Here is a 22315-nt window from a genome sequence, read left to right as displayed (position 1 = left end):
AATTTTTCTGCTGTTACTAACACAGTTTTTAAATAATGATATACATGGACAATGAAAATGCATTTATGTATGCACTCATACTTTTTACTCAGAAAATGTTGACATATGCTTACAAAAAAACAACAACACAAGTATTCTTAAATTTATAGAAGGTTGCTGAGGTAAACATTCAATTAAAAGACTTTCTTTTGAATTCCACAGAAGTGGTGTATAAAGGTGAGACATCCACTGTTAAATAAGATAAACACTAAGACTAGAATTAAAAAAAAAAACATATTTAGATTTAAGCAATATTAAGTCCAGTGTCTTACTTTGTATTCTTGCACCTGTTAATTTTGGTATTATTATTTGCTCTGTTCGGGTTGCAGTAAACTCGTTTAGGTTAAAACCTACAAACCTTTGTACTGTATCTGGTCTCCCTAACTAGTAATAATAGAACATAGAAAATATAAAAATAAAATAAATTTGGTATATAAATTTTAGGGAAATGTAAATTGAGTGAATAGTTCAGACCTTTTCTTTAAAAGACATAAAATTATTTAGGCCGGTGTTGGAGATAGTGATGGATATGAATTTTATTAATGACTTTGGGAGTATTCACGGTGAGGTGAAAGGAGCAAATTGAAAAGTAAAGGAGCAGTTGTGTCTGAGTTGAGTGATGGATGACAATTAAAGCATCTTTTGATTATTTTGAAGAGTTGTTTTGAAAAATAACTTTGGATTAGGTTGAATGGATATTGTAGCAGAATCTCAATTCAAGGAAAATCTTGAATAACAAAGGTGACTAGGATTTCATTCCATAGGTAATGAAGAATTAGTAATCCTATCTAATAAAAGAGTAATATGCAGATTGACCATCACTCCAACACACAAGATGGCTGCCCCATGTGGTCAAAGATGGCTGCCCCCATGGGGACACAGATGGCCGCCACAAGATGGCCAGCAGGGGAGGGCAATTGGGAGGGACCAGGCCTGCAAGGGAAGGCAGTTGGGGGCAACCGGGCCTGCAGGGAAGGGCAGTTGAAGGGGACCCAGGCCTGCAGAGGAGAGCAGTTGGGAGGGACTAGACCTGCAGGGGAGGGCAGTTGGGGAGGACTAGGCCTGCAGGGGAGGGCAGTTATGGGTGACCAGGCCTGCAGGGGAGGGCAGTTAGGGGTGACCAGGCCTGCAGGAGAGGACAGTTAGGGGCAATCAGGCTGGCAGGGGAATAGTTAGGCATCAATCAGGCTGGCAGAGGAGTGGTTAGGGGGTGATCAGGCTGGCAGGCAGAAGTGGTTAGGGGCAATCAGGAATGCAGGCAGGTGAGCAGTTGGGAGCCGACAGTCCTGGATTGTGAGAGGGATCCCAGAATGGAGAGGGTGCAGGCTGGGCTGAGGGACACAAACACCCACCCCTGTGTATGAGTTTCGTGCACCGGGCCTCTAGTATTAAACATAATATCCAAAGACGATGAACTCATGTGTATAAATGGTAGTGAAACATGCATTTGAGAATTCATGCTGAAGTAAAGTTATGATTTTAGAAAAAATAAAATTGGTCCCTTTGGTCCATATCCAACAGAAGCCCCTGATGACCAGAGTTGCAATGGTGCTCAAAGCTGTTTTCTATCCTTGATTGATTTCTAGTTAATTTTCCTGTTTCTAATTAACTTTTGTTTGAACAATGTGCAAAGAAGAGGAAAACAGGCTTGTAATTCAATCAGTTGATCTTATTGTCCCCTCTCACTTTTTCCATGAGTTTAGAAAAGTTTTATCAACCGATTTTTACTTAATGCCATTTGTGCTATTTCTTCTCAGTAATTCATTTATAATATCAAGGTAATGATATTGGTGGAAATGTTTATCATTTCTAGATTTAAAAAAGTTCAGAACATCTTTCCCAGAAGTTAATGTTTTCCAGGATACCCAAAGTTTAAATTGCTGGCACTTAATCTAATAATTTTGGCTCTTACAAAATCATCTCTTAAATATATTTAGGCTCAAAAAAGTCAATATGAATAAAACTGCCTTATAAATTATAAAACACTTTATAAATGCTATTAATTATAATAATAGCCAGAAGAAAAATTTGATAATCAAATCCACTGACATTAAACTGTCATATAATTGTTAAGTGCCACTGCAGGTGTGCATATATTTAAGTAAACATGATCTTTGAAATTGGAATTTACTAAACAGTCAAATTAAAAGGGGATTATTTGCATTACAGAAAGACTCCTTGTTTACAAAATAATCTTCACAAGTTTCTTTAAATTTCAGTAGTATATTAAAAATACGATTGAAGTATTCTATTAGAATTTTTACAACATTATGTTAATTATGTAATATTAGTTTCTGTATACATGTAATGCATGCTTTTATTAAGCAGACTCTTTATAAAAACAAAGTTTCCTTTTTAAAAGCTACATTTAACTTTATTTAACCAGGAATTGAAATAAAAAGATGTTGCTAAGGACCCATTTTCTAATTATATAATCGACTAGTGCTATTTAGACAAATGTTCTGAAGCACCCTTGCCAAATTTCATGGCATTGTTTTTCTACCAGCTGCACAATAGTGTGCTTGGGAACCCTTTTCATGCAGCAGGACAGTTTCAGGAAGCCCTCAGTGTGACACGAGGCACTCTGCATGTTCACTCAACCCAGAATGAAGGGTCTATTCGCTTTCTGCCCCTGACTAGCTTTGTAACCTTTGTTGAGTACTTTAACATGTCTTATCTCTGCTGTCTCATCTCTATGTATAAACCGGACTCGATGATCTTTAAAGATTGTTTAATGTGTAACATTCTGATAAATAACATTTAGTTTACATATGAGCTAGGAATTCTAACACTTCAATAGCCATCCATCCATTTATCCATCCATTTATCCAATCATTAAATATTTAACTACTTGCCTATTATGGGACAAGTAGTTAGAAGTTATATGTATACTAGTAGCCCTGCGCACAAATCCATGCGCCAGTAGCTCTCTGCGGGGCCTGGCCGCTCTGAGCCCGCTGCCCAGAGGATCTCCGCGGCCCACAGGCCCATCCACACCCTGGCCTGGCCAGAGGCCCATCGGCAGCCAGGCGCGGACCGCTTGCCTCATCGCTGCGGCGACGAAGCAAGCATTCCGCCAGGCCACTCATGCTGCCCACTCTCAGTGGCTGCCCCCCCCAACCCCCACCCCAGTCCAGGGACTCTGGCAGGGCTGAGAGGACTGGGTGTCGCCATCTTGTGGCTATGGACGCCGCCACATTTGTTAATTTGCATTAGATAGGACTAGAGGCCTGATGCACAAAATTTGTGCAAGAGTAGGCCTTCCTTCTCCCGGCTGCTGGAGCCAGCTTCCCTCTGGCATCCGGGATCCGGGCTGGCTTCCCTCTGGCTGTTGGCAGACACCCGGGACTTGGGCTTCCCTCGCAGCCCCGGCTTTGTCCAGAAGGATGTCTGGTCTAATTAGCATATTATGCTTTTATTATTATAGATATAAGTAAACAAAATGGATTTCCTATCCTCATAGAGCTTATCCTATCTAATAATAGAGTAACATGTAAATTACCATCACTCCGCTACGCCCACGATTGGGCGGCGGGAGGCTGGGGGGCGGGACTTGGGGTGGCCTATCCGGCCATTGAGAGGCACGGATCCGCTGCCACTGAGGGGGGCTACCCTGCTGTTGAGAGGCGCAGGGGGCGGAACTCCCGCCCCCTGTGCCTCTCAACGACCAGATCCGCGGCCAGGGGGCCTGCCGCGGACACCCAGCTGCGCCTCTCAAAGGCAGGGTAGCCAGGTGTCCGCGGCAGCCCCCCTCAGCGGCCATTGAGAGTCGCAGGGGGCGGGAGTCCCGCCCCCTGCGCCTCTCAACAGCAGGGTAGCCCCCCTCAGCGGCCGCGGACCATCAAAAGTGGGGGAGCTGGGTGCCTGTCTGCTCTGGCACCAGGCCGGATGCTTCTGAAAGGCCTGGTGCACCAGCGGACAGGCACCCAGCTCCACCACGAAAAGCGAAAGCGTGTAGGGGACCCTACACGTGCATGATTCAATCATGCACTGGGCCTCTAGTATTCTAAATAAAGATATAATATGGCCAGTAGTGATAAGTATAAAGTATAATGTTTTAGAAAAGCGCTATTCAGAGTACTATATACAGACCAACGCCAGTCTGTTTACTCTTCCAGGAGACAAATTCATTATTGATAATAAATATTTGGAAACTTACAGAGATGTTCAATAATAAGCAACATCATCCTGTGGTCAGACATCATGGGAAATGACATCAGGAAAGGAGCAGGGCTTCAGATTGCATGAGGTTCTTACAGATCAACATAAAGACTTTTACATTCTGATTAACATGAGAAACCATTGGGGCATATTTGGGCAAAGGAGATAAATGATTTGGTTTAAGGGTTAAAACATATAAAATATATTTGATAAACAATAGACTAAGAAGACAAGAAGGCAGGCAGGAATATCAGATGGAAGCATATTGCAATATCATATAGAAGCTGTGGCGACTTGAAGGACAGATGTATTAGTCAGATGTGGCTGACAGAATGCCCGGCATGTCCCCTAGACATTCTGAAGATAGTGCTTATGGGAATTGTGTGTGACTTAGATTGGTGGTTTTAGAAAAGAGAGGAGTAGGCTGACTAGACTTTTATCTGAGTAACTGGCTATCTTTGCACCTCTTTTCTTTATTCAATATTGAATAGAAAATGAGAGGGGGAGAGTCCAAATTAAGTGACTGTCTAAGTATTATCAGATGCCCCATTAACTAACCCTTAAGATTGTGGAATGAGTAGGGAAGTTGTTGGCCAGATTAGTAGTGGCATGTCTTGGCAATATCTCAAAACTATAATATCTTATATCTGAATTAAATAAAATGAAAGAAATAAATCCAAAAAGAAAAACTCACATGTTGTATCATACAGTTAAGTATACAATGGAGCCCTAGCCAGTTTGGCTCAGTAGATAGAGCATTGGCCTGTGGACTGAAGGGTCCCAGGTTCGATTCTGGTAAAGGGCACATGCTTGGGTTGTGGGCTTGATCCCCAGTAGGGGGCTTGCAGGAGGCAGCCAATCAATGATCCTCTCTCATCATTGATGTTTCTGTCTCTCTCTACCTCTTCCTCTCTGAAATCAATAAAGAAATATATTTTAAAAAGTATGCAATAGAATATGTGGTTATGAAAAATAAGTCTGTCTGTCTGTATCAGACAAATTTCCTTTTGTCTTCTTTGACAAGTAAATGAGAACCTAGTCAAAGATAAGAATGAACCTGGCTAACTGAACAAAGCATTTGTAAGATGTGGTATTTCTTCAGACATAGATGATGCTGGATATATTTGCAACATCATTTACTACTGTTATAGAGAAAGGCCTCCTGGAAAATTGCTTCTCACAGTGATGTCCACCTTGTATTACACAAAACAACTTAAATCTTTTCTGATTCATTTTTTATTGCAGATAAGATGAATTTAGACATTGTGAATCTTGTTTATTGACAGTGAATCAAAGTCAGGAAAAGTTATCTTTACTAGCAGCTTAACTAAATGTGTATACTATTATTATTTATAAGATTTTTATCAGAAATTGTTATAAATTTGAGACATGGATCTTATTTATTGTTTCTTTCACACCTAGCCTGAAGCCACACGTATTGTGGTTACCCAATTAATGTTAGTTGAATAAATGCATGACAGAAAGAATGAATGAGTGACAGAGATTAACCTAGAGATTTCTGTCTCCTATCAAATACCTATTACAAATTACAAATGATAATATTGTGAAAATAAATACCCACAGCTCTAGCTCATCTAAAACTTTTTAAAGGGACCAAACTACTGGAGATTATAGAATCTGATCTCCAGAATAACAGACTTTGCATTATGAGAAAACCATTTAAAATAAATTACAACTTGACATATTTTAGTATGTAGTCTATACCACTATTAGATGAGTGTTTTTTGTTGTTGTTATCCAAGAAGATTATGTGACAAAGAATTCCAAATAAAAACCTCCAAAAATCTTAGAGGGTGGTCTCAGATTAGGATTTACGTGAGCTTTAACTGAAGATACAGTAAAGGATCTTCAGTCAACACGTTGCCCCCTGCACCCCTTCCTTGTAGCCCAAGTCTAGCAATAGCACACATTGTTGTTCTTTTTTGGTTTGTTTTTTAATTTTAAGGGTTTTTTTTTAGTTATTGAGACACAACTTTACCTTGAATGAGCCAGTTTGGATGACTGGTCCTGGACAGTGGACCAAGGCCTCTACTTACGGTTTCATAGGTTAATCACTGCAAAAGGGCTAAGAACCAGGGTGCATATGGGAAAAAATGCAGCCTACATTGAGATGGCCAAACCATGTGCCCCACCTTGCGTGACATTTGTCTCACCCAGAAGACTGGCATCTTACTGCGTCTGCGCCAGGGCACCAGTCTCCCCAGAGCAGCCGTAGGTTGGAGAATGCCTTAAGGAAAGAGGACCCATGAGAAAGAGCATGTGGGTGACAACAGGCCCACTCCACTTGCTGTTTCCAGTTGTGATATAGTTTGTTTGAATGTCCCTAGAAAGCACTCATTATATTGCATGTTATCAGCCAAATGAACATTTGCTGATGGGAAGAATCACAAAGAATGCTTCATCCTCAAACCAAGGCAGGAGAAAGGCCCTGGTCCTTTTCTTAAGTTACATATTTATCATTGTTTAAGAAACCAGCCTTGAGTTGTAAGAGCCAGCATCACATTAAGAACATCTAGTCTAATTTCTTCCTTTAAATACTTCTGACAGGGGGGAAATATCCCACAAACTGCCACCTGGGTTGCAGTGCGTGGCCAAGGTCTCGCAGTGGTAAGGCATCACCGGCAGGCTGGTTTTTATCACGCACAAGGGGATGGTTGAAGGCATGATAATCCAGCGAAGAAAGATGGTTGCTCACGTTTACACACTCAGCTCCCAGTGGCATTTCACCGGTTTGGAGGTTTGCACGGTCCCTCTTAATCTGAGTGAGTGCGTCCAGATTCACAGCAAGACTTCAAGGAGGGCCAGATGATGGGGCAGATGGCCGATGACTAATTTGGCAGCCTTGATGAGTGGAAATTGTTTGCTTTAATTGCTTGTCAAGTCCAGTACCTACATTAAAGTTAAGGACCTAGCACATTCACAGTAAACAAAATACTACAAAGTAAATAAGAAGTGCTCTTTGGGTTTGGGAGGGAAAGGGGGTGCGAAAGATGATGAAAAAAGAAAACAAAACCGGCTGGGAGGGAATTGTGGCGATAGTGGGTAAGGGGGATGTATTATTTCTTCCGAGGGCAGATGACAGAAATATAATTTCTAAGTCTGTGAAGTGTTTCTATTATGTTTTGAAGCTTTCATCATAGGGATTTTAGGAGACATAATTTAAGAAATAAATCCAATAAAATATGTAAAAGCAGGAAACTAGTGAGTAACAGGAATGAAAATTTATATGCGAGTAGTTACAAGTCACTTTTGATGGCCTTTTAAATTTATTTGCAGTTATTTTAATTTTACTAAGCTAATCTTTGAAATACAAAATGAAAAAATAATTACAAGAATAACCTATTATATGGGAAAGCTAGATTAGAGGAGACTACTCACAAAGCATATCATTTGTAAATTAAGATAATCATGTATAATTTTTAAATCTATCATATTTTTTATAATCTCCAACGATGAGCTTGCTCTCCCTTGCAATATGCTTTAGTAGTTTAAGCAACTTTGAGGACATCTAGAGACTAGCATAAATAAACAAAAGAGGTAAAATAGAGATCAATTGGATTTTAAATGGATCAGCACATAGCAGTATATAGTCTATACACTAGTTTTCATCAGTCTGTGGTATAGAATGCCAGTGTCTTCTGTAGCTACAGATCTATTAGTGAAGATCTGTGATGCCAAATGCCCTTTTCCTTTGGCTCAAGAATCATTTAGAAAGTTTTTTACTTAATATCCTGTGTTCTTACTTTGGGGGTCAATAAAAACAGTGGTAAAATATAAAGATTCAAAGAATATACTATAGGGTCATTTTTTTTTAAAAGGATACTTATTTTTAGCATTGAAAACTATTTTGTATCCAGTTTTATGTAATGTAAATTAGAAAAAAAATACTATTTTGGTGCAATTTTTTTCTTTAATACTTTTCAAGTTAATTATATAAAATGCAAAATTTCTGAAATACCAGGTGGGGCAAAAATAGCTTTATAGCTGTTTATATGGAAAATAATATAATAATTAGTAAATAATACTAGTGTTTTGCATACTCACAACTATAAACCTACTTTTGCCCCTGTTTAAATCAATTTTCATTATTTATCTTTTCATGTGTAATGTCATCTAATACAAATATTTTAAAATCATTATTAGATATTTTTAATATTTAAAAAAGTCAAATTAAATAAAAGCAATAAACTTAGAGGCATATTAATGGAATAATGAGTGAGTACTAAGCATAGTTCATTCCAGGAATATAAGAATGGTTCAGTATTTGGAATACATTAATAATTCACTCTAATGAATTAAAACGTGTTTTTTTTTTCAAAAGTAGCTAAAAGTACATGATAAACTTCAACATTCAAATCTGAAATAAAAACCTAGTAAAGGCAGATTTAGAATATCTAAATTGATAAAATAAATTCTGGGCCAAGGAAAGCATTTCATGAAGGTTAGGAAAGAGAGGCATGACTGCTATGCCTATTAATTAAAAGCAATTATCCTAGAAAGACTGACTAGTATCAGCCAAGAAAGCAAAATAAAATGATATGATTGAAGACTGAATAAATTAAGGAAATCAAATAAGAACTAATTATAAATTACAAGGATTTAGCAATGAAGCCAGGTTTGGGAGAAAAATCATACAAATATCATTATGATTTAAAATATATATATACCAGTATAACAATATTATCCAACTCAAAATGGAACAAAAATTATTCCTAAGGGGACAAAAGCATACACTACCCAGAAACAAATAGATTGAGAATGTTTTGTGATTTACAAAAAGGGACATATTTAACTTGGTTACACATACATACAAGCCAATGTGAATGTGTGTTTTAATTTACATACAGTGAAATTGACATTTTGGTGTATAGTTCTCTGAGTTTTTTGTTTTATTTTAATATATTTTATTGATTTTTTACAGAGAGGAAGAGAGAGGGATAGAGAGTTAGAAACATCGATGAGAGAGAAACATCGATCAGCTGCCTCTTGCACAGCCCCTACTGGGGATGTGCCCGCAACCAAGGTACATGCCCTTGACCGGAATCGAACCTGAGACCCTTGAGTCCGCAGGCCGAAGCTCTATCCACTGAGCCAAACCGGTTTTGGCAAGTTCTCTGAGTTTTAACCCATGTATGGACTTAAGTAATCACTATCATGATTTGTATACAGAAAAGTTCAGCCATCTCCCAAATTTCCCTCATTGTCTTTCAATCAAACCCTCACTCACTCCACCCAGCTCCTAGAAACCTCTGATCTGTTCTCCATCCTTGTAGTTTGGTCTGCAAAACTCCGTATCAGTGGAATCATGTAGGATGCAGCCTTTTGAACCTGGATTATTTCAGTCAGCATAATGCCTTTGGGAATTTTCCATGTTGACATGTCACTCTTCTGTTCCTTTTTATAGATATTCATGGAATGGATATATCATAGCTTGTTTATCATTCATCCATCAAAGGACATTTATTGCCCCTCGCACCCCTGCAAATATTTGGCTAATTTGAGTAGAGCTGCTATAAAATTCATGTCGATGTTTGTATGTGAACATAACTTTCATTTTCTAAGAATATATGTATAAATGGGATTACTGGGTCATTTGATACATGTATGTTTAACGTTATGACTATACTAGAAGCCCGGTACCTGGGATTTGTGCACTGGTGGGGGCATGGCCTGCGGGGATCAGCCCACTGTGGGAGCACCACTCATCCCAGTCAGCAGAGTGACGCTCCCACTGTGGGAGTGCACTGACCACCAGGGGGCATCTCCTGAGTTGAGTGTCTGTCCCCTGGTTGTCAATGCATGTCATAGTGACTGGTCAACAGGTCGTTCTGGTCATTCTGCCGTTCGGTTGCTAGGCTTTTATTATATAGGATGATATTGTCACAGTGTAAGCTCCTCAAGAACATCCATTGCATGCAGCCTATTACATATGGTAGAGTATCCACAAAATAAAAGAGAAACATGCAAATGGACTGTCACTTCACTACACCCACCAGCCAATCGGGAGTGAGTATGCACATTAACCCAACAAAGATGGCGGTGGCCCTGTCCCCCAGCTGCTCCAGGCCTCTGGGTAGCACGCATGCAGGCACAGAGTGGCCGGGCAGGGCGGGATGCCTGCTATGAGGGGGAGGGCCAGGGGCAGAGGGAGGGGGTTGGAGGGAGCTACAGGAGCAGCGCTCCACCTGGAGCAAAGACTGAAGGCGGCAGCCAGAGGGAAGGCCTGGGTCCTGGGTGCTGGAGGAAAACCGGTGCCAGCAGGCAGGGGAAGGAAGGCCTATTGCATGAATCTCTTCATGCAATGGGCCTCTAGTGTTTTAAATAAGTATTTTAGAAATAAATGCAATCTCAGAACTTATAAGATGGAAAGAAAAGAGAAAATTGGACCTAAGAAGAAGAAAATAATTTCCAAGTTTACACAGCTAGAAAGTGTTGGAGCTAAGGGGTCCTGCCATCTAGTGTCCTTGCTGAGTGCCCATTCCTTGTTGTCGACTGATTTCAAGCATTGTACTTTAATTTGACTTAAAATATTGCATAATGTACACACCATGCACTATACATTTAAATGAGTTACAATAGTTAACTCTATCAGTGATTCAGACATTATGCAAAGCAAATTACAAGCATTGAGTTATTTAATTGTTACAACAGCCTTATGAGGTGGTTTTGTTATTATGTCCCTGTACAGATGAGGAAATAGAATGATGGAGAGTCTAGGTAACTTGCCCAATATCACATTGTAGGTCAGCGATTGAGCAAGATTTTAATGCTAGACATTGAGCTTTAGCCCCTGTGTTTTTATCCTCTATAGCTGGGTTCTAGTGATAAGAGCACTCATCACAAAATTCCGCTTTGTAGATACAGACACAGAGACTCCAGGTGGTGAAGTGAGTTGTTCAAGTTCAATCAGCTTTTGAAAATGGAGGAATCAGCCTAGCCAGTGTTGCTCAGTGGTTGAGCGTGGACCCATGAGCCAGGAGGTCATGGTTTGATCTCGGTGGTCAGGGCACATGCCTGGGTTGTGGGCTCGTTTCCCAGTGGGGAGCATACAGGAGGCAGCCAATCAGTGATTTACTCTCATCATTGATGTTTCTCTCTCTCTCTCTCTCTCTCTCTCTCTCTCTCTCTCTCTCTCTCTCTCTTTCTTTCTCTCTGAAATCAATTATATATAATGAAAATGGAAGAATCAGCATTTGATTCTGGTTAATTTATGGTCCTCAATGACTCCAAAGTCCTTTTATTTATTCAAGAAATATTGACTGAGAGTCTACTATGTGTCAGCTCTTCTAGGTGTTAAAAAGAGAAAGGACCTGTTAACTGTGGAGCTTCAATCCTAATATAGAGACATATAATAAACAAGCACATGTATAATGTAATTTCATAAAGCAGTAAAAACCAAAATAAGGGCAAAGAAGACAGAGCATGGTGTATGGGCACCTCCTACCTATTTAGATAATGTGGTCAGAGAAGGCTTTTTTGAAAGAGTGAGCAAAGATCTGAATATACATTTTTATAGGCTATGGTGCAAAGTTTGGACCATAAGGAAGGAAGTAATATGAATGATTTATGTTTTTTAAAAGATCATTCTGATTTCTGTGTGGGGAACTCATTAGCAGGGAGAAGTAGGAATTCCAGGAAGTCCGTTAGGAGGACACCATTGAAGTCCATTGGAGAGATAGCTGGTGGTAGTTTGGATTAAATAACTGTTGTAGTGGAGGTGGCAAGTTTGGCCCCATTTCAGATGCATTTTGAGCACAAAGTTGCCAAATCTTGCCATGTCCATCCTATCTAATAAAAGGGTAATATGCAAATTAACTGTTACTCCATTACAAAGATGGTGGCACCCATAGCCACAAGATGGCAGCGCCTAGTCCTCTCAGCCCTGCTGGAGTCCCCCAGTCCCAGGGGGGCGGCAACTGAGAGAAGGCAGTATGAGTGGCCTGGCAGAGTGCTTGCTTCGTTGCCGCGGTGATGAGGCAAGCATTCTGCGCCTCCTGCAGATGGGCCTCTGGGCCACGTAGAGCCTCTGGGCAGCAGGCGCAGAGCAGCCAGGCCCCACAGAGAGCTACTGGTGCACAGATTCGTGCACAGGGCTACTAGTGTAACTATAATAGCACTCAATAATAGTCATTGAAAATATTTGCTATTTCTCACATTCTCTTTAAATATTTTATATTTTGAGGTTTACTAGAGCTCCAGCTTTCTAAATGCTCAACACAGTGCATTAAATGAAAGCATACTTTTTATGCTAACATTTATTTAAGAGTAAGTACTTATTAGTGTCAAATCACATAGAAAATTTAGATAATTTTTAGCAGGTTACTGCATTTTTTGTTGTTGTTATCCTCACTGAAGATATTTTTTCCATTAATTTTTAGAGAGAGTGGATGGGAAAGGGAGTGATGAGGAGAGAGAGAGAGAGAGAGAGAGAGAGAGAGAGAGAGAGAGAAAGCTCAATGGTAGAGAGACACACCAATTGGTTGCCTGCTCTGCACACCTAGACCAGGCCTGGATTGGAACCTGCAACTCAGGGATGTGCCCTTGTCTGGGAAACAAACCCACCACCCTTCAGTGCATGGGCTGATGCTGTATGCATTCAGCCACACCATCCAGGGTGGTTACTAAATATTTTTATGCAGGCAGTCTATGAATGATGTACACACAATATGCACATAGTTTATGCATAGTTTCCTTCTTATGTGCCTTTTAAAACTGCCTTAGCTCTTACAAAAGACCATGGCATTTTTATCAATATACATTTGGTCACGATACTAGTTCAATAGTAGATGCTAGATAATTATTCATTTCTTAATACATAGCTCATGTAAGCATTCATTTGGAAAGTTAGGCAAAAATTTGATTTAATTATATATATTATTTCTCTTCTTGTGTTTCTTGTGTTAGTGAATGGAATACTGGTTTCCATAGTCATAACAAGCCTGGAAGCAATAATGATTTTTATTATTAATATAGGTATAGTTAATGTTTTTTTTTTTCATTTTGTTTCTAATATATTTTCCCCATGAACCAAGAGAATCATTTTGTTAATCAACCTTTTTATATTGCTTCAAAATCCCAATTATAGTCTTATTTTATTTTTTTTTTACTGAATGAAGATTATGTAATTCACTCACTGTTGGATGTAAATTGTAAGTCAAGAAGAATAAAAAGCCATGTTTGCAACTATAGCTACATTTACAATGGAATCAGACCAAATTCAATAATTGGAAATTTTATCAAGGCCACATATATAGCTTTACTCCTGGAGTTACAGTTGGAATGAAAACTCTAAGGAGCATATGCAAATTCAGGGCATTTGAAGCTTGAACTATTGTAAGCTTATAGTTTAAGGACTTTATAATAGTGTTGGCAAAGGGGGCTGAATTTTGTTAAACTTGTTTTGGCTGGTGAAATGAATTTTCAATTCTGTTTGATAAACAGCTGTGTGAAATCAATGAAACTTGATGGCTTTAGCATTGTCTTGTATACATTGCTTGATTGTAAAATCGATTGACAAATGGAAGTTGTGAGGCATTCAGTGGTGGTATTGTGAAGACACATACAACCAATTTTTACGCATCTACCCAAACTAGTTCTTTTAAAATCAAGTCTGTCTTTCAAGATAAAAGTTTAGAGGAATATATAACTGATTATGTAGCTTCAGTCAAACAAATACAAAGGAGATTCTCACTAAGACAAAAATATTTCCAAAATGGAACTGTGTGTAGTGAAAGTTCCAAAGACCATAATGTTTGGAAAATAGAATATTCTGATAAATCAGATTTTCTGTTTATTGGAGGATTACTTTGTTGTTGAAAAATATTTATTATATTGTATATACAAAACACAACTGATCATTGGTTGAACAATGGACACTGTTCTGAATTGAGGTTTATTATATGAATATGAGTTATAATTGTTTTTATAGCAATTAAATTGATATTATGAAAAGGTAATTTTTTGCAAAGCTCAACACATTCAAAATAATGATTAAAATATTACGCCTGTCTTAAAAGAGTTTACACATTTTGAAGATTTCTTATATAAGCATATTTTTGTAATACAAATTAATAATAATTTATTAAGTACCTCATATATGCAGGATGAGACACATGCAAAAATACATTATTATTATATTAATAGATCTTTCTCTCAAAATTTGTTTAGGATTTCATAGAAAGGAATACACTATTTTAGAAATTTTTTCATTTAGATGTTTACATATTGATTTTTTAATATGTTAATATTAAAATAAGGGCTTTATTTCCAATTGAAAGAAACTTGTAGAACACAGGTTGTACATAAATTGCAATGTGTCATTGTATACAGTTTAGAAATGGCACAGCAAGTTAATTAAGTGATGCTTAATTACTCCCATCAGTAATTGCATTTAAATATAAGCTTGTCTTCAGATGCATTTGAAATAATTAAAATCTATATTTCATGAACTATATAATAGTAGCTTTTTTTCAACAGCCATTTAACAAGTTTACAAACATTTTGTTATAAATTTGCTGAAAGTAATAAAATGAAAATCATGGATTATTATGTTTCTTAGTCTCTAGAATGAATTAGGGGAAAAAAGCTGGACTTTGATCTTGATCACAAAGATCATGTACCCAATCAGTTGTTGTTTTGTTCTCCGCCTTGTATTGAATATTATTGTAGTTATCAATAGAAATTCATTTTTTTGTGTTTGTTGGCTTTAGTAACAATGAAAACTTTCACAATGATTTTTGTTTCATTATGATTTGAATAAATTCAGTCAAACAACCAGACAGAATTGCTAACATTTCTTAAGGTCTAAACAATAGAATGTAACTAGACTTTAATCATTTCTTTGTATGCTATTGCAGTAGCTAGGACCAAAATTCACCATTATCCTGATGTTAATGATAATAAAACAATGTAAAATCTCCATTTTATGAAAACCCTGATTATTTTTGGCTCATTTCTCAGTCTCTCTAAGGCAGCGGTGGGGAATGTCTGGCCCAAATGCCATAAAAAGCCCAAGAAGTCATTTGGTGTGACCATGCCAAGGTATTGCAGGTGGACTCGAAATTCAATAAATCTACGAGCTTTTTTCATAACAACATACATTTATATTAATTGACTGATGTTATAAGTATCAAAATGGCTCTTGGCAGAAGAAAGGTTCCCATCCATGCTCTAAGGCATATCTCTCATCCTTGTGGTCCAAGATGATGGTTCATGTTTAAGCTTCCGCATTTCTATTTCAGCCAGCAGGTTGGAGAAAGATGTGAAGAAGAAAGGAGGCAGTGTCAGGCTCCAACCAAGTTTTAAATAAAGTTCTAGGAAGGTATCATAGAATATGTCCTAACTTAGTCCCTTGCTAATCTTACCTTGAAGATGAGCAGAGAAATGTAATCTTTATTTGGGGTGGCAACATGCGTGGCTAATATTGTTCAGTCTGTTACTGTGAAGGAAGAGGAGAATGGATGTTGAGGATTCTAGATGTCTTTGCATCCATTCTTGTCACTCTACAAAAACTACATTCTCAGAAACAACAAATGAATCCCATCATGCTGTATGAGGGACTTGGCATTCAGAAGGGAGAAAGGGAGAATGGCTAGGAGGTGATAAGCTATAGGACCCTGGAAAGAGGAGGTGATCTTTACAATTTCTTTAAATGTGAGATTTCACTGAGAAATAGTCTAAAGATTATGTATTGGTTTTCTAGGGCTATTATAACAAAGTGCTGAGAGTAATAAAATGAAAATCATGGATTATAATTTAAGTGGCTTAAAACAAGTCCTTTATTCTTTCACCGTTCCAGAGGCCAGTAGTAGCCCAATAGCAAGGACGCAGGAGGATCTTGCTGCCTCTGAGAGTCAGGGTGGAATCTGTTTTTGCCTTTTCCTTGATTCTGGTGATGACCATTCATTCTTGGCATTCTTAGATTGTAGCTGCATCACCCCCATCTCTGCTTCTGTGGCCTCATTGCTTTCTCCCTACTTATTCACATTGTGTTTTGCTCTTCTTAGGATGACATGAATCATATTGGATTAGGGTGCGCCCTAATATCATCATTTTAACTTGATTACATCGGCAAAGGCCCTATTTCAAAATAAGGTCACATTCACAAGTGCCAGGGGTTAAGACTTCAATAAATCTTTTAGAGGGACCCAATTCCACTATTAAAAGAGTATTTCTAGAAAATGTACTGTTTGGTGAGCTTTAGAAATCGAAACAAGAAAGGTTGTGTTTTGTTTTTATAATGTGCTTATTATGTGCTTAAAGGTCTGCATTACTTTTCGAATTTTGGGTCTAACTTTTGTTATTTTAAATGTGTCAGTAGGCAAAAGCAGGCTTTAAGGTGGCCCTAATTATTAAAATATTCCCACCTAGAATTTTTTTCTTTCTGTACTAAATCCCATTCCATTGAACACCACATGGGATCATGACTCTTTTGTCATTTCTGAGTACATGACACACAAATGTGTGTATGACATGATTACCAGGTTCTGTTTCCATTGTCTTCAAAGTTTACTCTTTATATCTTGCCTTAAATTCTCTCTCTCTCTCTCTCTCTCTCTCTCTCTATATATATATATATATATATATATATATATATATATATATATGCCTAAGTTACTGAACGACTGTTCGACCAGTCGCTATGATGTGCACTGACCACCGGGGGGCAGATGCTCAGCTCAGGAGCTGCCCCCTGGTGGTCAGTGTGCTCCCACAGTGGGAGCTCCACTCAGCTGACCAAAGTGTGCCAGATGCAGGGCTCATGGCTGGAGAGTGCCGCCGCGGCGGCTCGAGCCTCTCCCAATCAGGACTGACTGGGTGCAAGCCCACAGCAGGTGCAGGGCGGGTCAGGATGAGCGGGAGCGACAGGCAGGAGCAGCAGGCAGCATTGGACTGCTGGTTTCAGGCCAGTCCCCACAGGTCGCGCTGAGAGACACCCCCCCCCCCACCCGGTGCAAGAATCTGTGCACCAGGCCTCTTGTATTATGTAACTTATTCAAAGAAGATTTATTCACTCTATTTTTTAAACTTTACATATTATTATTATAAGATCCATAATAGAGTTTTTCAGTTCATTAAAGATTCAAATTGGCACATTCAATGGTATAGATTTTGTTCAGGCAAGTATATAAGCCATGAGAAGTCATCACTAAAACTCTGACTTCTAGAGGACAGAAAAGATATCAACACACACACACAACCAAAAACACGTTTCTACACTCATGTGCTCACATTTGAACAGATTCAATAACCGTGCCCCCAAATATGGCAAACAAAGTTCATTTATTAGCAGTCCATTATATCTCAGCACATTGATGAATATATGTAGTAATGACCCTGCTTTATATATAAAAAAGGTTAAATTTTATTATACAATATTTTTTGTAGTATATGTTTATAAATGTTTCAATCCAAGCTGTTTATTATTTGTATTTTAAAAAGTAGTATTTGAGGATTTAAAAACCCAAGTGTTAATTAGGTAAAAATTGTATTCAGCTTATTTTGCAATAGGGAATATCATAACCCATGGTCACATAATAGTGTGATGAAGGCCTGGGAGGGGTGGGTTGGGGTTGGAGTGGGTCAACGGGGGAAAAAAAAGGAGACATATGTAATACTTTCAACAATAAAGATAAATTAAAATTGAAAAAATGTTATTTTCATCATCTTTTCATTTTCATTTATAGAATGTACCCTGTTAGAAAATAGGGTGAATTATAAGTCCAAAAGAAATTATTGTTTAAATGAAATTAAATGTATTTACATGCTTTATGTGCTCATTAAAAGTGTGATTATTTAAATTTATCTCCTTGCTACGTGTTTCTGTGGAACCTATGGCTTCTTAATCTCTGTCATTAACCCATGCAATTTATGAATGAACATATGTAATATATTACTGATATGTGGAATGAAAGAAAGCCGATTCATAAAAACAGAAAGAAAAATGGTGGTTACCAGGGGCTTTGGGGGTAGGGGAAGTGGGGGATATGTTAGAGTATACACTTCCAGTTATAAGATGAATCTGTTCTGGGCATCTAATGTGCAGCATGGTGATTATAAATAACAATATCATATTATCTACTTGAAAGTTGCTAAGAGTAAATTTTAAGTCTTCTCACCACAAGAAAGACATAGTAACTGTGCGAGGTGATGGAGGTGTTAGCTAGCTATGGATAATAAATTCGCAAGGTATCTATAAATATATCAAATCAACATGCTGTACACCTTATGCTTACACAATGTTGTATCTCCATAAAGCTGGCAAAATAAAAGTACAGATATCAGTGTGTGGGTTATGGGTCTTAATGACATTTTAATATTTTAATTGGGGGCATTGTAGTGGTGTGTGGAATACAGAGTTGAGGGCGATGGTACTGTACACGTCACATGAAGGTTATATAACTCCCCGTGTATCTTCTTGTCTTGGCAGTGTGTGCAGGAACAGAGAATAAGCTGAGCTCTCTCTCGGACCTGGAGCAGCAGTATCGAGCCTTGCGCAAGTACTATGAGAACTGTGAGGTAGTCATGGGCAACCTGGAGATAACCAGCATCGAGCACAACCGGGACCTCTCCTTTATGCGGGTACAGTTATCTCCTTCTGTCTCTTCTTTGCGAGTGATCAGTGGTGTCCCAATGCATACTAGTAAAGATAGATCAGCTTGCTTGTATCTGATGGCAATGCTCTTCTGGCCAGCAGGGACCATGGCTGTAGGCAGAGATAAGAGATACCAAGACACATGCAGAGAGAGAACAAGAGTAGCACTGCCATGGTGACTGGCACTCTGAGTTCGGAGCAGTTACTGTTGCCCTAAGACTGATCAAGATTCTGCCAGGGTGTAGGGCAGGCCATCTCGCAAGTCTGTCTTTGTTCCGAATTGCAGGAGAGAGGAAAACTAGGAGAGTCACGGGACTAATCAGATATTACTTTGGTAACTTTAGCTAGTAATAGCCTTTCCCGCCCCTTTCTCTTTCATGTTGGAAATTTTAGATTATTTTATATTACTGTAATGAGACGATGCTGCTTTTCAATCATTCTCCATAAGACATGGAATGTGCATTGCTTTTCCAGTGCTGGTAATAGACAGACACTATTTTATACTCACGCATAGTTTCTCTTCTAAGGATAGATATTTCAAAGAAAGCAGATAAAGCTGTGACTCAGAGACTATAAGATGCTGATTGGCTCACTGTCACCTAAGACCTTGGCTTCATTAGCATGGTTTTCTTACAGTCAAATCAGGGATGGTACATGGCAATAATGAGTTTCAAGTTGCAACAAGTAAGCCTGCTTTTGCCTATCCCTTAGCTGTTTTCAGTAAGGATGAGCAGCCAGTCAGCTTTAATATAAAATTCTGAAAAATTTCCATTTCAGCCTACATCAAAGCATCTGACTAGAATTAAATCCAGCAGCACAGGGGGTGGTTTTATATTTGTGTGTTTGTTTGCCTTATCCTCCTTGCTCACATTTATATCTATGCCTGGGCTAAGCTTTATGCTGCATAGCATGATTTAGCAAAACCCTATCTTGAAGAATTTGTATTTAAAAGAAAATAGGTAATTTACAAAATACTTCATTCCTTTGGGTTGGAAAATGATGTATTGAATAGTTTGTGTAAACACCAGCTACCACGGCCTATCTGTGACTGTTTTTAGCTCATTAAATACCAGAGGGAATGACTGGTGTGGGAGAGATTTTGTTGGAGAGATGGATGGAAAGCAGGATGAGAAAGGTTGTCATATTTTAGAGTCATTAAAAATCGGAGAGGAAAACACCATTTAAATGAAAGATCTGTGGCATAATAAGGTGGGTCCACAAGTATTATATTCTCACACTTAACCTAAAAGATAATATAGATAATGTAAGTGCAACATTTTCTAATACAGCATGTCTCTTTCAGCTGTGCACACATTTTCATTGGGAAAGCAAGCCTGAATTTAAATTTTTTCCTGAATAGCTTTGTGAGATAAATAAGTGGTATATTCATAACTCTGTTAAATGGCTGGCAAGGAAATAAGATTCCTATTTCAAGTATTTGTATTCTCTTACTAATTACTCATTGAGCACAATAGTCACCAATTGGAACAGATGTTAAGAAAGGACTATGAAGATTAACATTCAAAATCCTTAGAACTAATCTTCATTATGTTCAAAGAAACTTCACCTAAAAGAAATACATCAGTCAGGTAAACAGCATGAGAGTAAATAGGGTATTCCAATTTATATGTAATTCCTCTTTTTTTTTTCGGTTGAAATTTCATGTAAACTACATTTGTGCTGAAGTAGAACATATTTGCTGTATTTAGATGACAAAATTTTAGCTAGGTGCGATGGAGAATATTAAAAAAAAGAAGTAGAGAGGATACTATTTAAATATGTCTGTTGAGCCAAAGCAGACATTCTGAGTTAAATGGAATTTGCAAATCTTTGATAGTTTCTGAAAGTTGTTCCTAAGACTGTTAGACAAATACATATGCAATTTTGTATGTATGTATTTACAGCCTGTTTTTAAATTGAAACTTGTGTTTTTTTTGTACTAAATCTAATCATAGAACTTGTGTTACATTTGTAAAAGCTATGCAATTTACACTTATTCTAGGGAAATATATTTTTCCTCAGAGGTTAAATACCATTTCATCTGAAAATACACATTGATTAAAAATTCTGATGCTCTTCAGCAATCCTACATGATAAACCAAAGGATGAAAATGTTGCCCAGCTGGTGTGCATCAGTGGTTTAGCTTAAACCAGGAGGTCATAGTTGGATTCCTGGTCAGGGCACATACCAGGGTTGGGGGCTCAATCCCCAGTGTGGGGCGTGCAAGAGGTAGCCGATCAATGACTCTCATCTATGTTCCCTCTCTTTAATCAATAAAAACATTAAACAAGTCTATATTCTGCCCAGCCAGTGGTGCTCAGTGGTTGAGCATTAACCTATGAACCAGGAGATCTAGGTTCATTCCAAGTCTATGTTCCAGATGCAGGCTCAGTCCCCAATGTGTGATCTGCTGGAGGCAGCTGATCAATGATTCTCTCAGCATTGATGTTTCTGTCTCTCTCTCCCTCTCCCTGTCTCTGAAATCGATAACAATAAAAAAAATTTAAAAGTCTATATTATTGATCTGGTAGTAATATAAACATATTTCAAAAGGACTTTATTCTTAACCATTGAAATGAAATATTAAAGTGTATTCAATTTCTCTCATTGTTAAAAATATTAAATATATAGCAAATTCAGTAGTACCTACAAAAATATGTACATTTATTAGAAAATAAATATTTGAGGAAGCATTGGAAAGGATAGTTATAAGAAATATATCAATATAATTTATAATTTTAACATATATAAATATGCATGCATGTAATCCTACATAATAAAAGGGTAATATGTAAATTACCATCACTCCGCTACACCCACGATTGGGCCAGCAGGAGGTGCAGGGGGCGGGACTTGGGGTGGCCAGGGTGGCCGATTGGGCCGGTGGAACACTGAGCTCGCATTGCCAGCGGCAGTGCGAGCTCAGCGTCTGCGCCATGGCGGTGCTGTGGCACAGAAGGGGCCTCTGGGGCAGCGAGCCCACGTCCTGCTGCGGACCATCAAAAGCGGGGAGCGAAAGCGGGGGAGCTGGCTGTCTGTCCGCTCCGGCACCAGCGGACAGATAGCCAGCTCCCCCATGATCGAAAGCGGGGAGCTGTGTGTCCGCTCCGGCACCAGCGGACCCCCTGCCATCAAAAGCGGGGAGCAGGCTGCTAGCAGTGTCCGCGGAGCGTGCTAGGCTTTGCGGGGCAGTGGATATGGCCTGGATGGCAGGTTAGGCCTAGGGGACCCTACACGTGCATGATTTAATCATGCACTGGGCCTCTAGTATAAATATAAATTAGTGACCACATATACTTATATATGTAAATATTAATTAGTTACATTTTTCTAGGATTGAGTCAAATTATTATAAACATATATAATGTTTCTAAGAGAATATTAATAAAAGTAAAATTGCTTAATAGAAGTTTTTTAAGTCCCTAAATTGTAATGTACTTCTCAGACAATGCCCTTGTTGCAAATGTACTTAAATTAGAAATGAATTTATTAGGATGCTG

At 38.4% G+C, this 22315-nt stretch overlaps 1 protein-coding gene across 3 annotated transcripts in view; it reads left to right on the top strand.

Moving 5' to 3' along the window:
- ERBB4 (erb-b2 receptor tyrosine kinase 4) overlaps positions 1 to 22315 on the top strand; it is a 932247-nt gene that overhangs the window by 339760 nt on the left and 570172 nt on the right. For all 3 annotated transcript variants that reach the window (XM_079783180.1, XM_079783179.1, XM_079783181.1), the window contains exon 2: positions 18650 to 18801. In XM_079783180.1, the coding sequence (XP_079639306.1) occupies positions 18650 to 18801 (152 nt within the window). The remainder of the gene's footprint in view (positions 1 to 18649; positions 18802 to 22315) is intronic.

Source organism: Cnephaeus nilssonii (genome assembly GCF_951640355.1).
Source record: "Cnephaeus nilssonii genome assembly, chromosome: 10".
Taxonomy (NCBI): domain Eukaryota; kingdom Metazoa; phylum Chordata; class Mammalia; order Chiroptera; family Vespertilionidae; genus Cnephaeus; species Cnephaeus nilssonii.
Note: the sequence above shows the minus strand (reverse complement) of the source record. Positions and strands in the feature narration are given on the sequence as shown.